General features: G+C 42.9%; 3 protein-coding genes across 4 annotated transcripts; 2 read left to right on the top strand and 1 right to left on the bottom strand.

The window, feature by feature from the left end:
- Window positions 1-2463: 2463 nt before the first annotated feature.
- On the top strand, window positions 2464-5893 carry LOC111072353 (protein suppressor of forked). Of its 2 annotated transcripts, XM_022364136.2 has the most exons (10): window positions 2464-2611; window positions 2728-2877; window positions 2937-3259; window positions 3322-3597; window positions 3672-3975; window positions 4269-4460; window positions 4522-4935; window positions 4996-5103; window positions 5163-5460; window positions 5534-5893. In XM_022364136.2, exons 2-10 carry the CDS (start codon window positions 2842-2844, stop codon window positions 5779-5781), a joined length of 2199 nt encoding a protein of 732 aa, XP_022219828.1. In that variant the 5' UTR covers window positions 2464-2611; window positions 2728-2841; the 3' UTR covers window positions 5782-5893. The 2 variants fall into 2 exon arrangements, with proteins under 2 accessions (XP_022219828.1, XP_041451673.1); XM_041595739.1 differs by lacking the exon at window positions 2464-2611 and having other exon boundaries at window positions 2629-2877.
- A 2510-nt stretch (window positions 5894-8403) lies between these two features.
- On the bottom strand, window positions 8404-11854 carry LOC111072321. Its single transcript, XM_022364096.2, has 2 exons — window positions 11248-11854; window positions 8404-11172 (listed from the first exon to the last, which is right to left on the bottom strand). Exons 1-2 carry the CDS (start codon window positions 11668-11670, stop codon window positions 8596-8598), a joined length of 3000 nt encoding a protein of 999 aa, XP_022219788.2. The 5' UTR covers window positions 11671-11854; the 3' UTR covers window positions 8404-8595.
- A 5082-nt stretch (window positions 11855-16936) lies between these two features.
- LOC111072335 (AT-rich binding protein) lies at window positions 16937-18894 on the top strand. The gene is made up of 2 exons (XM_022364114.2): window positions 16937-17296; window positions 17363-18894. The coding sequence occupies exons 1-2, from the start codon at window positions 17117-17119 to the stop codon at window positions 18305-18307; spliced, it is 1125 nt and encodes a 374-aa protein (XP_022219806.1). The 5' UTR covers window positions 16937-17116; the 3' UTR covers window positions 18308-18894.
- The last annotated feature ends 819 nt before the right edge of the window (window positions 18895-19713 follow it).

Genomic DNA, 19713 nt, shown 5'->3' with positions numbered 1-19713 from the left:
TACAGTTGGCCATGTTTACAAAACACAGCTGATTCATCAACCCTGTTTTAGCTATGTTCCACACCTCCACGGAATAACTAGCAAATTCCCTGCCGCAATTTTCCGCGGTGGTGGAGACAGGCCTTAACTAAATAAAAAAAATAAAAATACCTTATTATCAATATTAACTAGTTTCTAAGTTTCAATATTATTTGAAAAAACCGATGAATTCAATTTTTTTTAATGTATATTAAAGTATTAATGTATATTATTCTGCTAAAGGTCTGTCCCCAGCACCACGGAAAATTCCTGCCATGAATTTGCTAGTTATTCCGTGAGGGTGTGGAACATAGCTAAAAAAGGGTTGATGAATCAGCTGTGTCTTGTAAACAGAGCCAATTGTGAAGTTCAACTGAAATTAAAAAAGGAAAAATATGCACTCTGATGATGAAGTGATTGTGTTGGTGGCGGCATATATTGTTGCAAAAAAAAAAAAAAATTTACAACTCTCTTTTTTGGTTTTGCAAACAGTTTTTGACTACATCTTGCACCATTCACTTCAGGAAGAATTGTAAAGTACATTCCTGAGCTGGGTATCAGCTGTTCTCTCAGTCCACATACGGTCCCGACAGGCAACTATCGATATAAATCTGTGGATTCCGCTCGTGTTGCTGGATACACACTCCAGGAAAACGTACACGAAACATTCCTGTCACAGTTTTTTTTATATGGAGTTTGACAGGAATTTTTCGATTCCACAGTGCTGGATACTATGCTTAATACATTAAATTCCTTAAAATACTGAAAAATACTGCAGCCTGAAATCATCATTCTTCTCAGCGGGAGCTAGGAATTGATTTTAGACTCATAGTTTCTTAGAATTCTTCGTAGATTCCGATTCTGGTGGACGCTTTTCACTTTTTTTTGACCCGCCCTAATGTACATACATTCACAAATTCACATGTACGTTTTATTCCATTGAGGACCGCTCTTAAAAGCCTAGTACTCAGATCCAAAACCGGTTTGTTAGCAAAACAATGTCATATTTTCTTCTAGCGACCAGTGGTGTGACCAGAGGTGTGCACTGCATTCCGTACGGTTACACTACTTAGACAGCTGCTTGGTTTTGTTTAAAGTTAATAAAATGCACTTCTTCGGCTGGGGTCACTCGTCCCCAGGGATATCCTGGGCTCCCCAATATTTTCTTGACAAGGAAATGTGTCTGACTCCTATTTTGCAATGTTTACGTTCGTGTTTGCTAGCAGAAGATATAAAATGTATACCTTTTTCGACGGGCTTGCAACATACCAAAGAATACCAGCAAATACCATCGGATACTTTTCTAGTATCTACCGACCTTTTTTTTTGTTGATCTTAGTACTACTTCCTCCCAAAAATGTTTTTTTCTAAACCGGGGCGTTTTTCCGGGTTTAACCAGGCTAAACATAGGCTTGGAAATCTGTATAGCCTAGAAAACAATTTGTGCCCAAAAAATATCTTATCGGTTTCATACGAACGCGAGCTGTTTTTTCCGGATTTGAGTACTAGGCTAAACATAGGCTTTGTGAAATTTTTATATGTTTGCTGTTATAATAGTTGATTGAAAATAATAATTGCACCTCCGCGAATACCTAAGATAATAATACAATGACGAGTATATACACCATAATAAATTTCTTCAAAACAACAAAACAAATGCTTTAGACAAAATTTTTTTATTATATTCATATCAAGGGTGTTTCATAATTTAATTTAATTTAATTTGCCCATAATTTAGTTAATTTAATATAGCCATATGACATTAGACTCAGAAAATTTTGATGCGTAGAGAGGGATAGCACTAGAGACAAAATGCAACATTATTGTTCGTAGCCGTCTCTAGACACGTCTAAAACCTTTTAGTAGAACAACTGAGGCACTACTTGACTCACAATGATGTTTTACAGCAGAACACAGACATCAAGCCAGCAAAATTGTGTCCGCAAAGTAAAATTATCGATAAATTCTGCCGCAGCGCTTCTCCCAGCTCAACTGGACAGCCAGCTTGACGCATATAGTTCTCTCGCTCAGACTGCAGGCACATCCCATAAGGCCATCTTTATTTTTCCAGCTGGTTAGTTAGCAAAGTCTAATGTCATATGGCTATTACTAAATTCATCTTGTCCCATAGGTCTTCGCTGTAAAACATTTTACATACCAGCCAGCTCTGCATCGTCAAAACGCGTTCCAAATACCGTTAAACTAGTTTTATCAATATTGGCATACAAAATTGGCATTTATAAAAATAAGAATTAAAACATGATCATTTTTAATTATGTTATGTGTTGTGTTCCAGAATGATATTATCAATATGGCGATATTTAATTTAACGAATTTGATATATCGAATCACGATGCTTTGCTTCTGGATGAGACAGTGCTGCCACCATGTTGGACAGCAGAGACCGGTTAATATCGATGGAGGGTCATCGATACGTAAATTACTTCTATGCTTAATTAAATTGATTATTCTTCAAATTTGAATGTGTTTATGGTCAGATCGAATCCTACAAAAAATATAATAGTATAGCCTAATCTTCCAACGAAAGATACCACATACAATACCATACCATACCCATAACCGATAACACCAGGTATGCAATCTCTATATCAACTGGAATAGCGTATCGAAGCCAGCCGCATTGCTAAATTTGTAGTTTGCAGTTTGGAGAGTGGATTTTTTTTTACGTGTACGTGTTGTCTGTTGCAGTCAGAAGACTTGCAACAGCTGCCTTAAAGACGAAAAATAGGCAAAACGGCGCAATCAAAGGCCCTAGGCCACCCGCCGACATCTAGTCGAGCAGCCACAACAAGTCAAAACACAATGACGTCTGCACGGGATCTCATAAAAATTGACATAGTATGTATCATTTAAAATTTAAATTGTTTTATTCGACTAATGGTTCCTCTTATCAACAGGAATGGGGCATGGAACGCTTGGTGCGGGCCCAGCAGGTCGTCGAACTACGCCCGTACAACATTGAGTCTTGGTCGGTGATGCTGCGTGAGGCTCATTCCCGGCCCATCCACGAGGTGCGTAGCCTTTACGAGTCCCTTGTGAGCGTCTTTCCCACTACGGCTCGCTACTGGAAGCTCTACATTGAGATGGAGATGCGGAGCCGCTACTACGAACGCGTGGAGAAGCTATTCCAGCGTTGTTTAGTTAAAATACTCAATATTGATCTTTGGAAATTGTATCTGACGTATGTAAAAGATACCAAGTCTGGTCTCAGCACACACAAGTAAGTGGGAAGAGTGAATGCATCAACATCAACAATTCAATGACATAAATGATCTAAAATAGGGAAAAGATGGCACAAGCCTATGACTTTGCGCTGGAAAAGATTGGCATGGATTTGCATTCGTTCAGTATATGGCAGGACTACATTTATTTCCTGCGCGGTGTGGAGGCGGTAGGCAATTATGCGGAGAACCAAAAAATCACCGCTGTGCGCCGTGTCTACCAGAAGGCGGTTGTTACGCCCATCGTCGGCATTGAGCATCTGTGGAAGGACTACATATCTTTCGAGCAGAACATTAATCCCATCATATCCGAGAAGATGAGCCTGGAGCGTTCCAAGTAACACCCTTTTGCGCCTCTTGTCCTCCAAGCCCTTTCAAATTCCTCACTCTTTTTTCCGTGCGGCCCACCAGGGACTACATGAATGCACGCCGCGTAGCCAAGGAACTGGAGTATCATACAAAGGGTCTCAACCGCAACTTGCCCGCAGTGCCACCCACACTCACCAAAGAGGAGGTCAAGCAGGTGGAGCTGTGGAAACGCTTCATCACCTACGAGAAATCGAATCCACTGCGAACCGAGGACACCGCCCTGGTCACCCGTCGCGTTATGTTCGCCACTGAGCAGTGTCTCCTGGTGCTTACCCACCATCCGGCCGTGTGGCACCAGGCATCACAGTTCCTGGACACCAGCGCACGCGTCCTCAGCGAGAAAGGCGTGCGTAGTAGTGTTATCAGCCTGATCTGTAGTCAAGCAAATAGAATAGAGTGGATTCGGCACTTGACTTGCCAAATCAAAATCCAAAAGAATATTACGTCTATTGTTGCAGTTGCTCTGAAGTGTCGCCCCTTGGGTAATGTGGCACGCAATGGTGCTGTTGCTGGTGCTGGTGCTGGTACTAGTGCAATGCAGTCGCTTGCCCCGTTGCCCTTGGCCCTGGTCGCACGCGTTTTACTTGCCTACTCAATCGCAAGTACCAATTACAGATACTAATCCATTGTCTATTGCAGGATGTACAAGCAGCAAAGATATTTGCTGACGAATGCGCCAACATACTTGAGCGATCGATCAACGGCGTCCTTAACCGGAACGCCCTGCTTTACTTCGCCTACGCCGATTTCGAGGAGGGACGTCTCAAGTACGAGAAGGTTCACTCCATGTACAACAAGCTGATCATGCACCCAGACATCGACCCCACTCTGGTAGAAGCGCTAGGATTCTAAGCAAGTCCATGAAAGATGATCTCTGTTTTTATCGTTACAGGTATATGTGCAGTACATGCAATTCGCCCGTCGCGCTGAGGGCATTAAGTCTGCGCGAGGCATCTTTAAGAAGGCGCGCGAAGATGTGCGCTGCCGCTATCACATTTTCGTTGCCGCTGCGCTAATGGAGTATTACTGCTCCAAGGACAAGGAGATCGCGTTCCGTATATTCGAGCTGGGTCTGAAACGCTTTGGCGGCAGTCCCGACTACGTCATGTGCTACATCGACTACCTCTCGCATCTCAACGAGGACAACAATACGCGTGTCCTCTTCGAGCGCGTGCTAAGCTCGGGCGGCCTGTCACCACACAAGAGCGTGGAGGTTTGGAACCGTTTCCTCGAGTTTGAGGCTAACATCGGAGATCTATCAAGCATCGTCAAGGTGGAGCGCCGTCGCAGTGCCGTCTTTGAGAATGTATGTTTCCGCAAAACTTCTTCCAACTGATCTTGATTTAAGGAATCATTTCTTGTGCAGCTTAAAGAATACGAGGGCAAGGAAACCGCGCAGCTGGTGGACCGATATAAGTTCCTCGACCTGTTTCCCTGCACCCCCACCGAGCTAAAGTCCATAGGATATGCTGAGGTGAGTACTCTGAAGTCCTCAGCTTGATAACTTCTTATATACATATTTTTCAATTGCAGATTGGAGGGATCATCCTTAATAAGGTTGGTGGGGTTCAGAACCAAAATAATGGCGACGCCGAAGGGGATAGCGAGGCGGCTGCACCGCTTCCGCGTCCCGATTTCAGACAGATGATACCATACAAGCCACGTCCGTGCGCCCATCCCGGCTCCCATCCGCTGGCAGGCGGTGTGTTTCCCCAACCTCCAGCCTTGGCCTCCCTCTGCGCAGGCCTGCCGCCGCCAAATTCCTTTCGCGGTCCCTTCGTTAGTGTCGAGCTTCTCTTCGATATATTCATGCGCCTCAATTTGCCTGACTGTAAGTGTTACTTGGTCCTTACCTTGACCAATTTAGCTAACGAACTAATGGGTTACCATTTCCATCTTAAAAGCGGCTCCCTTACCCAATGGCGACAATGAACTGTCGCCCAAGATCTTCGATCTGGCTAAATCGGTGCACTGGATTGTGGACACCAGCACATACACAGGGGTGCAGCACAGCGTTACGGCGATACCACCGCGTCGCCGTCGCCTTTTGCCAGGCGGCGATGATAGCGACGATGATTTACACCCTTCCGCTCCGCCCGCCCACGACATTTACCGCCTACGCCAACTAAAGCGTTTCGCCAAATCCAATTAGGAACTGAAGGCAGCGCTGCTGCTGCTTTTGCTGCTCCTGCATAGTTTCAACCATTTTTTTTAACTGCTGCATTTACAACAAATACAAAAGCAAAGCGAGAAAAATATTTGTATTCGATATTTATGCGTACGTTATTTATTCTTACTTGGAGAATGCTTAGAACGCCGCTTACTGTATTTTAGAAAGTGAACGAAATTCCGTATAGGAGTCAAGGCGGGCAGACTGAAATGTTGAATTGGAAGCAATATATAGAGTGTATTGACAAATAATGCCCTATCTTTTGCCCTATCCATTTAGTCTTCAATAATTTTCTGTGAACATTTCTATTATAGATCTAGAAATTGCTATCAATTTCTATTAAAAAACCAGCTAGAAAATGTCCTAATATGTGTGACAAACATCCAAAACATCACAATTTTCAGGACTGTTTTTAAAACACTTCCAGTATTCCAAATTGAACATGTGATCTCTCTTTGAAAAGCTTAAAATGTAAGCATTATGTATGTATGTAAATTGTAAATTGTATTTGCATTCCATCTTCCTGTTTTACATGACCTGAGACATATACCCATTAGATCTTCTGTTCATAGAAATATTAGTGTTTTTTAAGAAAATCAAAACAAATCATCGAAGTTCAAATTAAACTCAATGTTACATGATCTTCATATTTCTTGAGGTTTAAAATTAAGTTTTTAGTTAATTTTATTTTATTTACGACCTTCTACCGGCCAGAATGGATCAATAATGTCCTGCCAAAGATTCAATTGGATTTAAGCCAATAACCCTTAAACCACTTGCCAAAGCTTTGGTCTGATTGACGGATTTGCAATTGCTGCAAAGCATCTGACATTCCCCCATAAGATTTCGATGAGATTAATATCCAGTTGGACATGGCAAAAGGTCAATCTTTTCGGATTCAACCCAATTCCTAGCGAACTTTTGTCAGTGTTTCAGGTCATTATCGGGTTAAAAGATCCGTTTGAAGGGCATTTTTCCAATGGAATGGGATTGTAAAGTATTCTCTACATATACATATTTTGCCAAAAATGCCAAACATATTCTTTGGCGTCTTTTTTACTATATAATACAACATTACTATCCTCAACTTTTAGTTACTGTGACACAGGCCAGCCCCCATGCGTTTTTCCAAACTGAAGGAGCTTTTTGGGACTTCTTGCAATTAAAAAATGTTTAATCAACATTCTAAGAACTGTCACATCCCTGAATAAACGAAATAAAATTTAAATTGAATTTGTTTCAAAAGAACTGTCACAGCCCTTAAAAAGCGTTATAAAATTTTTTTCATATTTTGAGTATGCTTAAGGCATGGTCTTGCCTTCGACCATCCTCTTAAAAATACATTTTTCGCATACAAATATATTTTCAGTGTAAATATTTTGGGTGATTGGGTTAAATACAATAGTGAGAGTGTATAAAAGGTAGTTTTTAGTTCCATGTTACCTCCTGCCTTTAGTTTTTAGTCTAACTCTTAGGTTTCCTCTTCTGGACCGTGCAATGATTTCAGGTCCGCTCCAAAATCAAAAGTAGCGCTATGTCCAAAGCTTTGTTTCATCAGAATAGTCAATAACTGAAATTAACTTCAAATTAATTTTTAAAATTAATTTGTTCTGTTTCTTAATTTTTGTTAAATATTTACACCTAGCACTACTATTTACACCTAGCACTACTATTTCTATGTGCAGCAGATTTGATGGGTATTCGTCCAAAAATTCCTCAAATAATAGCCAGTGCATTGGGACACTGCAGTGGCGCAAAATAAAGTAATTCCACCTTTGTTTGCTATTTGCATTGCCCACTGCATATAAAATTTGTAACCGCTTATAATTACTCGCTGCAGCGGCCGTTCTTTCGCCTCTTTATATCTCTTTCTTCATTTTGCTACTGCAGCTGCATCATCTGTGTTGTTCTCTCGCATTCTCTGTCTCTATCTATCGCTCGTACTCGGCTCAGCAGCAGCCCGAGCTTCCATCGCTTCTTTCGCTCTCTCTCTCGTTTGCATTAGGAAACGGGCAATTCGGTCCGCCTGCCCTCTTTAGTCTTTAATTGATCGTCATCATTATCGCAGTCACGTTCACGTTCTACCGTCTTCATCTTGATCTTCTCTCGCATATTGAACAGACCCTGCGTCTTCAATCGACATCGCTTTGATTTGATCAACCGGCACATCTCGCTATCTCTTTCGCTACACCTATACACCCCATATTTCGCCTTAAACTTATAACAAATAAATTGTACACACATTAACTATATCAAATCCGCTCGACGTCGTATACTATACATCAACAGCTAGTGAATGCAAATGTTGCGTAATTTCGTTGGTCAGTAAGCATTAGGTACTGTTCAAAAAGGTGTAGGTGCGGACACACTACAGGCGGACTACTATTTCATTGAACACAGCTGTATATGCAGCAATCAGATCATCGTTCCACTCAGCCACTCAGTTATCAGGACAGCTAAGCTTCGCTTTCGACTCCGAGTATAGCGTGCTCGCGGCCTTCAACGGCCAGTTAAGATGTTAAGAGAATCTTCCTTGCTGGCTTCCACTGTTGACCAAGAATGTATGCCACTGTATGCCAAAATGAATGTGGATAAGCAATTTACTTCATTAACAATAAGCGAGTAGAAATGAATTTGTAATTTCTTGAATGAGACATCGAATTTAACTAGGTACGAGTACAGGAGATGTCTAATAAGCCATTAGGATTCTAGTCATAAGGGTTTTGGGTACATTCCGAAGGTTTATTCTGGAAGAATGGACCAAGGCGGAAGCGTAGGACGGATCCTGATCCCTGATTAATCCTCGGCCTGTACATCAGTGGGAACACAGCGTCGGCGGTGCTTGTACAGGCCAGCGTACTGCGCAAAGCGGCGACCGCAGTTGGCGCAGGAGTAGCGCTTCTCGCTGCGGTGGAGGTTAAGGTGGGAGTAATAAGCGCTGCCCACGACAAAGGCCCGCGAACAGTGGGGGCAGACCTTGTCGCGTATGTTAAGGTGGGCGCGAATATGCCGGTCGCGCTCGTGGGCAGTGTAGAACGCCTTGTCGCACCGGTTGCAGGGGAAGTCGCGTTGGTTGCGGTGCCGCTTCACGTGCTGGTTAAGCTTGCTGGCGTTGACGAAGCCCCGAGCGCAGTGCTCGCACACATAAGGCAGCTCCTTGCTGTGACTGCGCTGGTGAACGCGCAGGGCCGTCGAGTTGAAGAACTTCTTGGGGCACTCCGAGCAGATGTGAGTGCGCTGGCCGAGATGCCGCCGCAGGTGAGCCAGTAGACTGTTGCGTAGCGAGAACTTTAGGCCGCAAATGTGGCAGACATTGGATAGGTCATTGGGGCTGTCTTTATCCGTTCGACATCTGCGTCGCCTCACGAATCCATATTCGCCGTTCAGGGCCTTTTCCTGATCCAGGTGAACGTTGCGCTCATGCTGCAAGAAGTCTGTGCGACGCTTGAATGCTGCCGTGCATCGGGGGCAAACGAACGGCGACACGTGCAGCTCGAGGAAGCGGAGTTGCTCGTAGTACTCGTACTCGGGAGTCCAGGGTTCGGCCTTCTTGAGGGCCGCTATCCGCGCTTCCTTGCACTGCCTATACTGGCAGCGAAAATCGATAAGCCGGCCTTTGAGTCGCTCCACAGTAATCTGCAGGTTGCACTCCTCCTGCAGGCGCGTGCAGAGAGACTCCAATTGCCGCTGGCGCTGCCGCCGCTTCGTGTAGTCCGGGTGGTCGGTGCACCAGAGCTGGGCATAGCTCTGGTATACGGCGATGATCTTGAGGGTACTGTCCCGCTGGTTAAGCGTATTCTGTATTACACTGCTGATGGGAAGCACGTCGTCCAGGAAGCGGAATTCTTCGTAGAAGCTCCATTTGGTGGTCTCCTCCCCGAGCTTCTTTTCCTGATCCCTCTGTCGCTCCCGGCGGTAATACTTCGTATAGTCCGTGATCTTTCGGTGTAGCATCTGCCAGCTGTATCTCTGGCGCGTGTCTGTGCCCTCGCTCCTGTTTAACTCGTCCGTGACTCTCTGCCAAGCCAGGCGGCGGTGCTTGCGTGTATGGTAGTCCAGGTGGTTGGGATCCCACAGGCACATGTTTTCTCGGTACAGCTTGATCAGCTTCATTGTCTGCTGCCGGCTGAGGCGGACGGGCGAGCCCTCCCTGTGCTCCAACTCGGATGGCACCACGGATGGCAAAGCTTCCAGATTGGTGGCGGAGCAACCCTCGGACAGACAGGATAGAGAGGTTTCTTGCTCGCGGTCAGGCGCAGACCCTACTGTCCCCTCCACGACAGATACACGATTATCCGCATCCGCCACCCGGAGATTTGCCACAAGTTTAATTCTTTGCGGGATATTTTCTACCTTTTGGAGATCTTCGTTATTCTGCACTTGTGGGGTATCTGGAAGCTGCTGGAAGATTGTCGTCGTGTGAAGGCCCGTTACAGGGGGGAGATTCTCCACCTGCTCAAAGTTCGGTTCCACCTGATGCGGGTACTCAACGTGCTGAAGATCCTGTAGAATGTGGAATTCCACATCTTGTTCCTGCACAAGTTCTGACCGCTCCCCCTTCTCATCCTCCCCCTCTTCAGCTTCTTTCCCTTTCTCTGGGCCAACATCCATTTCCATCTGGATATGGCAGTTGCTTTGCACGTGCGCCTGGTGACTCGCCAAATTCTCAAAGATCTTGCCGCAGACAGCGCACACATATGGATCAATGTGAATATGAAGGAACTCCATCTCCTCGTAGTGCTCAAAGCCGGCGACGAACTCCGCTTGCTTGCCCTCCACCACGCATTGCAGATAGCGGATCTTCTCCAGGCGATATCGTTTCCGCAGAGACTGCAGCCGCCGTTTAATAACCAGCGAGGACAGATTAATACCGGACAGGCGCAGGGCCAGCTGAAGATCACGGAGTGCCTCATGGCGGCCCCTCACGGTGTCCGCACAGCGCAGCCGCTTGTGGACATTGTGCCAGAAGATCGGGTAATGCTCATAGAGCTCGATCAGCTTGCGGTTCTCGCGAACGAAGTGCTGCTGGCGCTTAAGCAGTGCCTGCTGCTTGCAGAGAAAGCCCAGCTGGTCGTAGTGGACGAACTTGACAGCGTCGTCGAGCTCGCCGTCAGCTTCGAGGCGCTCGCGCTGTTTGATGAAGCGCTGGCACAGCGTGGATACTCGTATGCGGACATCGGTGACAGTGAAGCGGCGGCCGCAGTGCACGCTCCAGGTGTCCGTTATACGACGCCAGGACTTGCGACACAGGTCCGTATCGTGGAACTCCGAATGCGATTGGTTCCAGAGACGTGGCTCCGCGCGGTACAGCTCGATAAGCTGGTTGACATGCTGAGTGGTCAGCCGCTGGCCCTCAGGCACAGGCGCTGGATTCTGTGGGCATAGGTAACGTAACGTAACACTCGTATCAGATTGTATTATGGTCGCATCCTGCCAACACTAACTCACCTCAAGGGCGAACTTCACTTGCTCACTGACAATGGTCGGTTCCGCTACTGCTGCTGCTGCTGCTGCTGCTGCTGCTGCTGCTGCTGCTGCTGCCCCTGCCTCTGTTTCTGCCACTGGCTGATCCATGGCATTCAGCTGCTGGACCAGCTGTTGCTTTAACTCATTGTCGGCTTCGCTGGTACGCTGCTCTGCCAGCACCTCCTGCATCAGCTCATCTACGGCGGCTCCAGGTGCAGCTGAATTCGCCTCGTCATCCGTGGAAGCTTCTGCCGCCTCGGCCCCCCAGTCGGAGTGCCAGACCACCATATGCGTTGTGAACTCGTTTAGCGTGCAAAGGGGCCGCTCCTCGCAAAGGGCGCACTCGATGCCATACAGCTCGCCAGCACAGTTCCAGGTGTAAACGGTGCCGCATTTCTGACGCATTCTCAGCGCTCAGAGTCCGTCACCCCTTTTTTAGGCTGGGCTCAGCGCAGGTTTCACTTTTTAATCTGTGTCGTTGCAAAGCTATTTTTAACCTCTGTATCCGCGGGCCGCCGCGAGCATCCGAAACAGTAACGGTACGTGTAATCCCACAATGTCTTCGATTGTAGCTGGGACTGGGACTGGGACAGCGACTGCGCAGCGTCTTTCTCGGCTTTCTGACGTTGTGAAAATGCCAAAGCCGCCATCGGGCCAACAAACTCGCTCTTGGCTGGCTCAAACATGGCACATAAACACATACGGACACACATACTTACAGCCACACCAACACCAGTTCCAGTCTCGGAATCTTGTTCAAGCCGTTCTTTGTCGGCCAGCTGCTTCATCTTTGGTCACAGCAGTCCCCTGCGTCTACCGCTGCCTAGTTGCCTTTATTGTGTTCCCCGTTTCGTGTCCCCTTCTAATTGAATGGGTGTGAGTCTGTGTGCGCGTGTGTGTATGTGGGCGCGTAACAGGTAGATTCTCAGTGCTTTCAACTTAAGATGCCTGAAAATATAATGACGACGTTTGTGTGACTTGGGTTTTGCCTATTCATTGTAATGAAAATTTATAAAGAAACTAGCAGACCCGCGCACTTCGCTGCTTACTAAATGCATTTAATTTTTAAGAATTCATTGAAATTAAACAATGATAACACTAGTCAACACGACATTTAGGCTGTGGCCCAAAATGACTTTTTCTTATAGATTTCGGGGTTTGAAATTTTTTAACGAATTATGGTTTTTTTATGGTTTAGTTTTTTTAAAGAATTTTTTTAATCTGGTATTTTTTAATGTTTTTTTTTCAGAGGTAGTGCTTTTATTTTTCACATAACTTAAGTATGTTATATCTGGTCACATAGAACTTTGCAGTTCTGAAAAGCTGACAAATGCAGCTATAAATCCGACCCAGACCCTTTGTATCTGCAGCTTAACGCCTGGAAGATATTAAGCTTTCAAATTCAAATTACATCATTTTTTGCGGTATTCTTTTCCGAAATTTTGACTTTAAAAACTCGGGAAAAGTCGAGAGAAAAAGTCTTGGCATGCATTTTAAGTTTTAGATAGACGCATCAATTTCAATTTTGTTGAGTAGTGTAATCAAAAGCAACAAATAACTTATACAAATTGCATTTTTTCAGAAAACAACTTTTCATACAAAAAGATATAAAAACAAAATCTATCTTAAAATGTTCTATTCTACAGAATGACACAAAGAGAAATGAAATAGGCGTTCAAAAACACAAAAACCAATTTTTTTGATTAATTTTCATTTTCGAGGAACCAATTTATAGAAAAGTTAAAACTTTTGTAAAGAAACAATGGCTATCATTTATCATGCAATTTGGTGCACGCGTTGCGGAGAACCAAATTTGGACCAAATTTAATATTTTTTTTATTACATTTTAATTTTTGAACCTAATTATAGAAAAGCTTAAATTAGTTTGTGCAAACCAGGCCACAATCTCTGGCTATCATTTGAAAAAAACAAAAAACAGCATGTAACTTGGTGCACGAGTTGCGGAGATAATTAATAGATTCAGCCTCCTGGGGATATACAGTGATCGAAAAAATAAAAGAAACGGCAGGCGCATTCAGATTTGAAACCAAATATTTTATATTTGGAACAAATTTTTTGCATGAAAACCACTGTGCTTGGTTTCAGAATAATGGGGCTTTATTTTTATTCTCTTTTGGGCTTCTTCCGTGAAGATTATCAGTGGGATATATGGATTTTTGTATAAAGACCATGTTTTTGTCTCGGAAAAAATAATAATAACGCACTCGAATTTGGTAGTTTTCTTGTAAACAAAAGGCAAAAGAAGATATAAAATAAAATAAATTAAAAAAAAATAAATTAATTAAATACAAAAAATAACGAAACTCTAAAAATTATCGTCAATGTACCGGTTAGTAGTCGTACTATAAGAAATATGATGATTCATGTCGATTAAAAAATCCATATAGCTCGAAATATACCACTCCTTACGAAAAAAAAACGGAGTAAATTTCGCGAAGGTGCATTTATCGCGCCCAAGTTGGAAAAATGTGTTTTAGTCAGATGAAAGTAATGTCAATATGCTTAGATTTGCTGGGGAACTTCGTGTTTGGCATCTTAATACTACTGCCCATGAACCAAGGTATTTTGTTCAAGCGGGTAGGCATGGTGGTGGACACATAATGTTGTGGGGATGTTTTACCCATTCGTTTATTGGTCCAATACTTTGGATATAGAAAAAAATGTGTGCCTCCGACTATGTAAATATACTCAACAGTATAATGCCGAATAGGAAATGCCATTAAAGTAGAAGCTCGAACAGGATAATGGCCCGAATCACATCAAAATTCTAACCAAGAAATGGTTCCTGGACAACAAAGTTTCCCTGATGGATTGGCCTGATGGAATATCAGACCTACATCCCATAGATCCTACCTTTAGAAGATCTTAATGAAAAGGACAAGTGGCTATAACATCAACAAGAAGGAACGTTGTGAGTCGCTTCTGTGGACGCGACTCTAGTTTTATACATGTACTCAGTCAGTATATTAATATGTGAGCTTATGATTTATGTATTATTTTAAATTTATTATATATTTTCCTTTTTTTGCTACAGCTTTAAAGCTACAAAATTGTTTTTCATAGCCGTTTCTATTATTTTTTCCCACAAAAACTGAAAAAATTAATTTCGGTTACATTAAATGTTTTGAAAAATATTATTTAGTTATATCTTGATACATTACTGTATAGACTACACTAGTTAACACGAGAATTAGGCTGTGGCCCAAAATGACTTTTTCTTATAGATTTCGGGGTTTAAAAAGTTCACAGCCTAAATAAAAAGTTCAATTTTGTCAGTAGTGCTATCAATCAAAATATTAAAATTGAAAAAAAAAATTGACAACAAATTGAAATATACAAAAAAAATGCCGTTTCTATTATTTTTTCTATCGCTGTGTGGATGTGTGTAATCGAAGACTATACAATACCAAGATGTTGCATGAGCAACAAGCAAAAAACTGTTCTATGGCGGGGCTTTTTGCTACGCCCCATGGACAGAGGGAGCTCGCGGAGTTTCACCAAGTTCAACATGCTCGCCAGGCATAATATATAATCAGGCAGGCTCCGGCTTTTAATCTCAAGGCGTTTTGAAATTCGCAAAAGTAAGGTTTATTTCCTCTGTACTGTTAAGCGCCGCTAGTACCAGCTTATACAAATATGCCTCTATTATGTTAAACAGAGATTTATCGATAGCCGAATCGGGCTCCCACAGCTAATTTTCACAGATCCAATTTTGTGGCTGGTTTAAAAAAAATATATTTATAAAAAGGGCAATTGCACTGGTAACCCATGTCAATACATCAATCAGCAATTTTTTTTCATTTTGCATTTAATAGCACTTTTTATACTGGGCGCGTCTGCTATCGATATCGGAATAGACGCAATGAAGCAGAAAAGGCGTTTACCTTGGCAGACGTGCGTCTTTAATTTTTATTTGGGTGCGTGATGACCAGGAAAGAAAAAAAAATATTGGAAAATCAAAAGAATTATGCAAGACGACAAGAAGATGGACGAATAAGAATTAATTTTCATATTTATTTTATACTTTTAGACATTTCTTTGTAGAGTTATTCAGGGGGTCGCTCTTTAGAGGCGGAGAAAACATCGATGTTCGTGGACATCGATGTTTTTTGATGTTTTCAAAGAAAACAATATAGCCACAAATTTTTTTTTACTGTAAATTATTTTTTTTTAAATTAAATAGATTTAATTGAAAAGATTTTATTCATTTTATAACAAAATAAATAATATTCGTATATGCAAAAAAAAAAACAAATTCAATAAGATCAAAATACAAAACTTGTTCTATAAGTTTAACAGAAAATGGTTTAGTTCTTATTGCTACATGAGTTTATCTACGACATCAACTTTAAGTCTGGTGCGACGGTCCGATATTATCTGTCCAGCCTAGCTGAAAGACCTTTCGGACTCGCACGATGTTGCCGCACCCCCTCCGACGTTGCCTAAACCACCAGTTGAATACCTGAAAACTTCTAAATACAGTTAATAATTCAATTTATAAATACATTTTTACACATACCTTCTACGCTTCCCTCACTTGCAAAGGTACCGCGCCATTAAACATCGATGTTTCCAAAAAATTTAAAAACATCGATGCATTGATGTTTTCATCGATGTTTCTCCACCTCTATCGCTCTTCCCCAGACATATCCTGGGCTCCCAATATTTTATTCGCAAGGTAATGTGTCTGACTATCAGCAGCAGCAGATGGCGACGCCTCCCGTGCCGACCACCGTAAAGACAAAATGTATTGAAAACAATATTTGTTTTATATATATGAAAATTAATAAAAATAATAAATTATAATATCCATATAGATTGTCATTCATATAATTCTGCATTAATAATGCATTAATAATAAGATTTGATTTGTCTTCATTATTAAAATATTTCATTTGGTTTTTGTTCTCTTGTTGCAATGTTTGCTTTGTGTTTGCTAGCAAAATATATCAATTTGATATAACTTTCTAGGTGGGTCGAAACATACCAGCAATACAAGCAAATACTTCGGATACTTTTCTAGTATATACCGACCTTTTTTTTTTGTTGATCTGAGTACTGCCTTCCGTACAGAGCCTAGAAAACAGTTTTTGCCGTACAAAATTTCTTATCGCTTTCATACGAATATCAACCCTGATTCTGTTCGCGATGTGTTTTTTTCGATCTGAGTACTAGGCTTTAAACAAAACCAAGCAGCGGTCTGAGCAGTGTAACCGTTCGGAATGCAGTGCACACCTCTGTTCACACCACTGGTCGCTCGAAAAATATATGACATCTGTTTGCTAGCAAACAGTTTTTCGATCTGAGTACTAGGCCTAACTCTTCGAGTACGGGTATAAAAATCTATAGCAATCTATGCATATAATGTGTATCGATACTCAGTTATATTGTTGCAAAAGTCCGTATGTATGTGGATAAAATTAGTAGAATAGCCACATTCTGATGACAAATATAATGCAAATTTTATGAATACAAAAATCGTTTTTTATATATATATATGTATATTTAATTTTTTGTTTTTTTGTCAGCTTTTTATTTGAATGCGTTGTGTGCCCAAATATAATTTTGTTTTTCCTCTAAAATATTGGCAGCACTGCTTGTCCGAGTAGTAGGCTTTTTGAGAAAATACTTTTACTCTGAATACTTTTTCGGGGAACTGTGACATTACATGGATTCATTGTGTGAATTGAAGTAGCCGCAATTGGTGATTTAAAAATACCTGCGATAAGTAAACAGATACGCAAATATCGTCCATCCCTATTGGAAACCTGTGACTGTGATGAGCAGGGCTACAGCTCAACCTGGAGCACAATAAACAAACAACAACGCAATGGGTTTTCCGCGCATTCTCAGCAAGAATAACAAGATCTACACCAAATTGGGTGAGTTCTGTCTCTCTGGGGATAGCTTCTGGATAGTCTGCCACACATGCCAGGAGGAACTACAGACGCAGGATCAGTTCTGGAAGCACATACAGGACGAACATAATTTTCTCCATGGCGTTGCCAAGGTAAGGTGATGGTTGACCACCCTTTAGGCGTCTATTACTGATTTAATAAATCTCGATCCGATCCAGGAACACAGTCGAACATCCAGCTACTGCTTAACAGATGTGGAGGCGGCAGCAGCCACTTCTGGTGCGACGACTTCCCAGGGCGCAGGTAGTGTTACTTCTGTGACAGTTCCCTTGGCCCTCTACCACTGCTCTACCAAGTACTCCGAGGACGACCAACGGGAAATGGACCTTCACGAAGCCCAGCAACAGCAACACCAACAGCAACACCAGCAGCAACAGCAACTGCAACAACAGCAGCAGCGGGATGTGGCCAAGGAGCTGGCCGAGCTGCATGCGAATGCTGTAGCAGCCGCTGCGGCAGCCGCTGCCGCTGCCAATGAAAGCAGTACTCGTAGCAGCAGTGGTATAGACATTAAGATTGAGCCTCCATGCCTTACCCTGCCGCCAGAGATGCAAGCAGCTGCGGCCGCTGCCAATGCCACCATCTACCACTTGCCACAGCTGGGGCCAGCGGCGGCACCACCGCCCCCGTCTACGACGGGCTTCGTCAGCGCAAGTATAGGCACATCTACTACAGTCAGCACCACCCCGCCAAATATGACGGGCAGCCATTCGGTCATGCAGCAGCAACAGGCGGGAATTCTTACTGGTAGTGGTCTCTCCACGCTCAGCATGTCAGTGGGCCCCTCGACTGCAATGGCAGCGGCCCTGCTTTCCACCCAAGAGCTGCCCAAGGACTCGAACAGCACCACGGCCAGCGCCGGGAGCGCGGTCTCCTCGGACGATGGCGAGCGTTGGTACATCTGCGACTACGAGACGTGCGGCCTGAAGTTCAAATACAAGTCGCGCATGGAGCTGCACCGGGTGGTGCATAGCAAGGAGCGGCGCTTCAATTGCGAGTTGTGCAGTGCCTCCTTTAAGCAGTCGTGCAACTTGTCCACGCATCGCAAGAAAAAGCACGCTCTCCGAGGTATCAAGAGCGAGATCCTTCCGCAGCGGTTCTAGACGTGGTACATGCTTTTCCACTCCATAGGCTACCTCTCTTCCTGCACACACTTGTTTAAAACCTTGCAAGTCCTTGCAGAATCAATCTGACTAGATGCTAGTTTCTCCTTTCCCCTACCGGTCTATGCTTAAATGCTGCACTACACTTAAACACACAAATTACAAAAAAATACATTTAGTTAATTAAGGCTTAGGTCCCTGGTCACCGTTTAGCCATTGTACATGTAGTGTTAATGTTCTGCGAGGTTATGTTAACCCCCGATGATCCGGCAGTGCGCATTAGCGGTTAATTACGATCTAGATATACATACATATACAGTCTTTTATATAGTGGCTAAGATATTGCAGTTACAGTTTAGTGTCTAAGCCCAAAGTTACAAATAGGTAATGCCACAAAACACAGCAATTCCGTTTTGAGGCCGTTAGTGAGTTGTTTCACTGTTGCTGTGGTTATTATGACGTCACAATACATTGATGCTCCGTAAATGCGGTGTATAAATGTATGTACATATGTGCGTCCAGTCAACTAGTCAGCAATATGTATTAGCAAAATTCAAAACAGCGATTCAAAAGAAAAATACATAAAATACTTTCAAATCTGTTCAAAGCGAAGCTGTATAACATCTGGAAAGAATGGTAATATCGACGAGCAGTACGAATTTTCTTATCCCTTCAAGCGTGACAAGACCCGAAGGTTGGCCTTTAAGGACGAATCTCTGTAGGATCTTACAGAGCGATCTATGTCAGCAATATTCATATTTATGTACATATGTATGTATGTATGCATGTACATACATACATATGGCATGGCGACATCTCTGTATGTGCGTATGTACATTTTTCTACCGGAGACATGTCTCTAAATTGCTGGAAATATGTTGTCTTCAAACACATCAATAGCTACAGTTCACTGCTGTTTTAAAAGCTTTTCATCTCTATTTTTTGGGGACAAATAATTGTATCCGAAAAATAAATCAATTTTCTATAAGAAGTTATAATTTGTACGTTAAGTAACCATGTACTTAATGAGCTACTTAACCATTAATGAGCTATTGTCCTATAGTTTCGTCGATCTAGTCCCCTTGTTTTAGAAGGTCGCAATAGCGCTCACCGTTAGTTGCAATTCTATAAAAATAACAAAAATCGAATGTCCAAACTCACAACAGATGATCTTAGAACAATCTCAGTGAAAAATCACTGCTTATTTGTACAAACAAGGCAATCATATCCAGATAAAATCAAAATGGGGGAATAAATCGGTACACGATTAAAAGCATCGTTAAATTGATTAAAGATGTTGCGAAAGAATCAGAAAAATCGAAGCGTACAGGCCGATCCAAAACAATAAGTATCAGCTTGGCGCCTGAGCATATATCTCCAAGTGCCGCCACTGATCCGCCACACTG

Source organism: Drosophila obscura, unplaced genomic scaffold (assembly GCF_018151105.1).
Source record: "Drosophila obscura isolate BZ-5 IFL unplaced genomic scaffold, ASM1815110v1 contig_75, whole genome shotgun sequence".
Taxonomy (NCBI): Eukaryota; Metazoa; Arthropoda; class Insecta; order Diptera; family Drosophilidae; genus Drosophila; species Drosophila obscura.
This window is presented reverse-complemented; position numbering and strand designations above follow the sequence as displayed.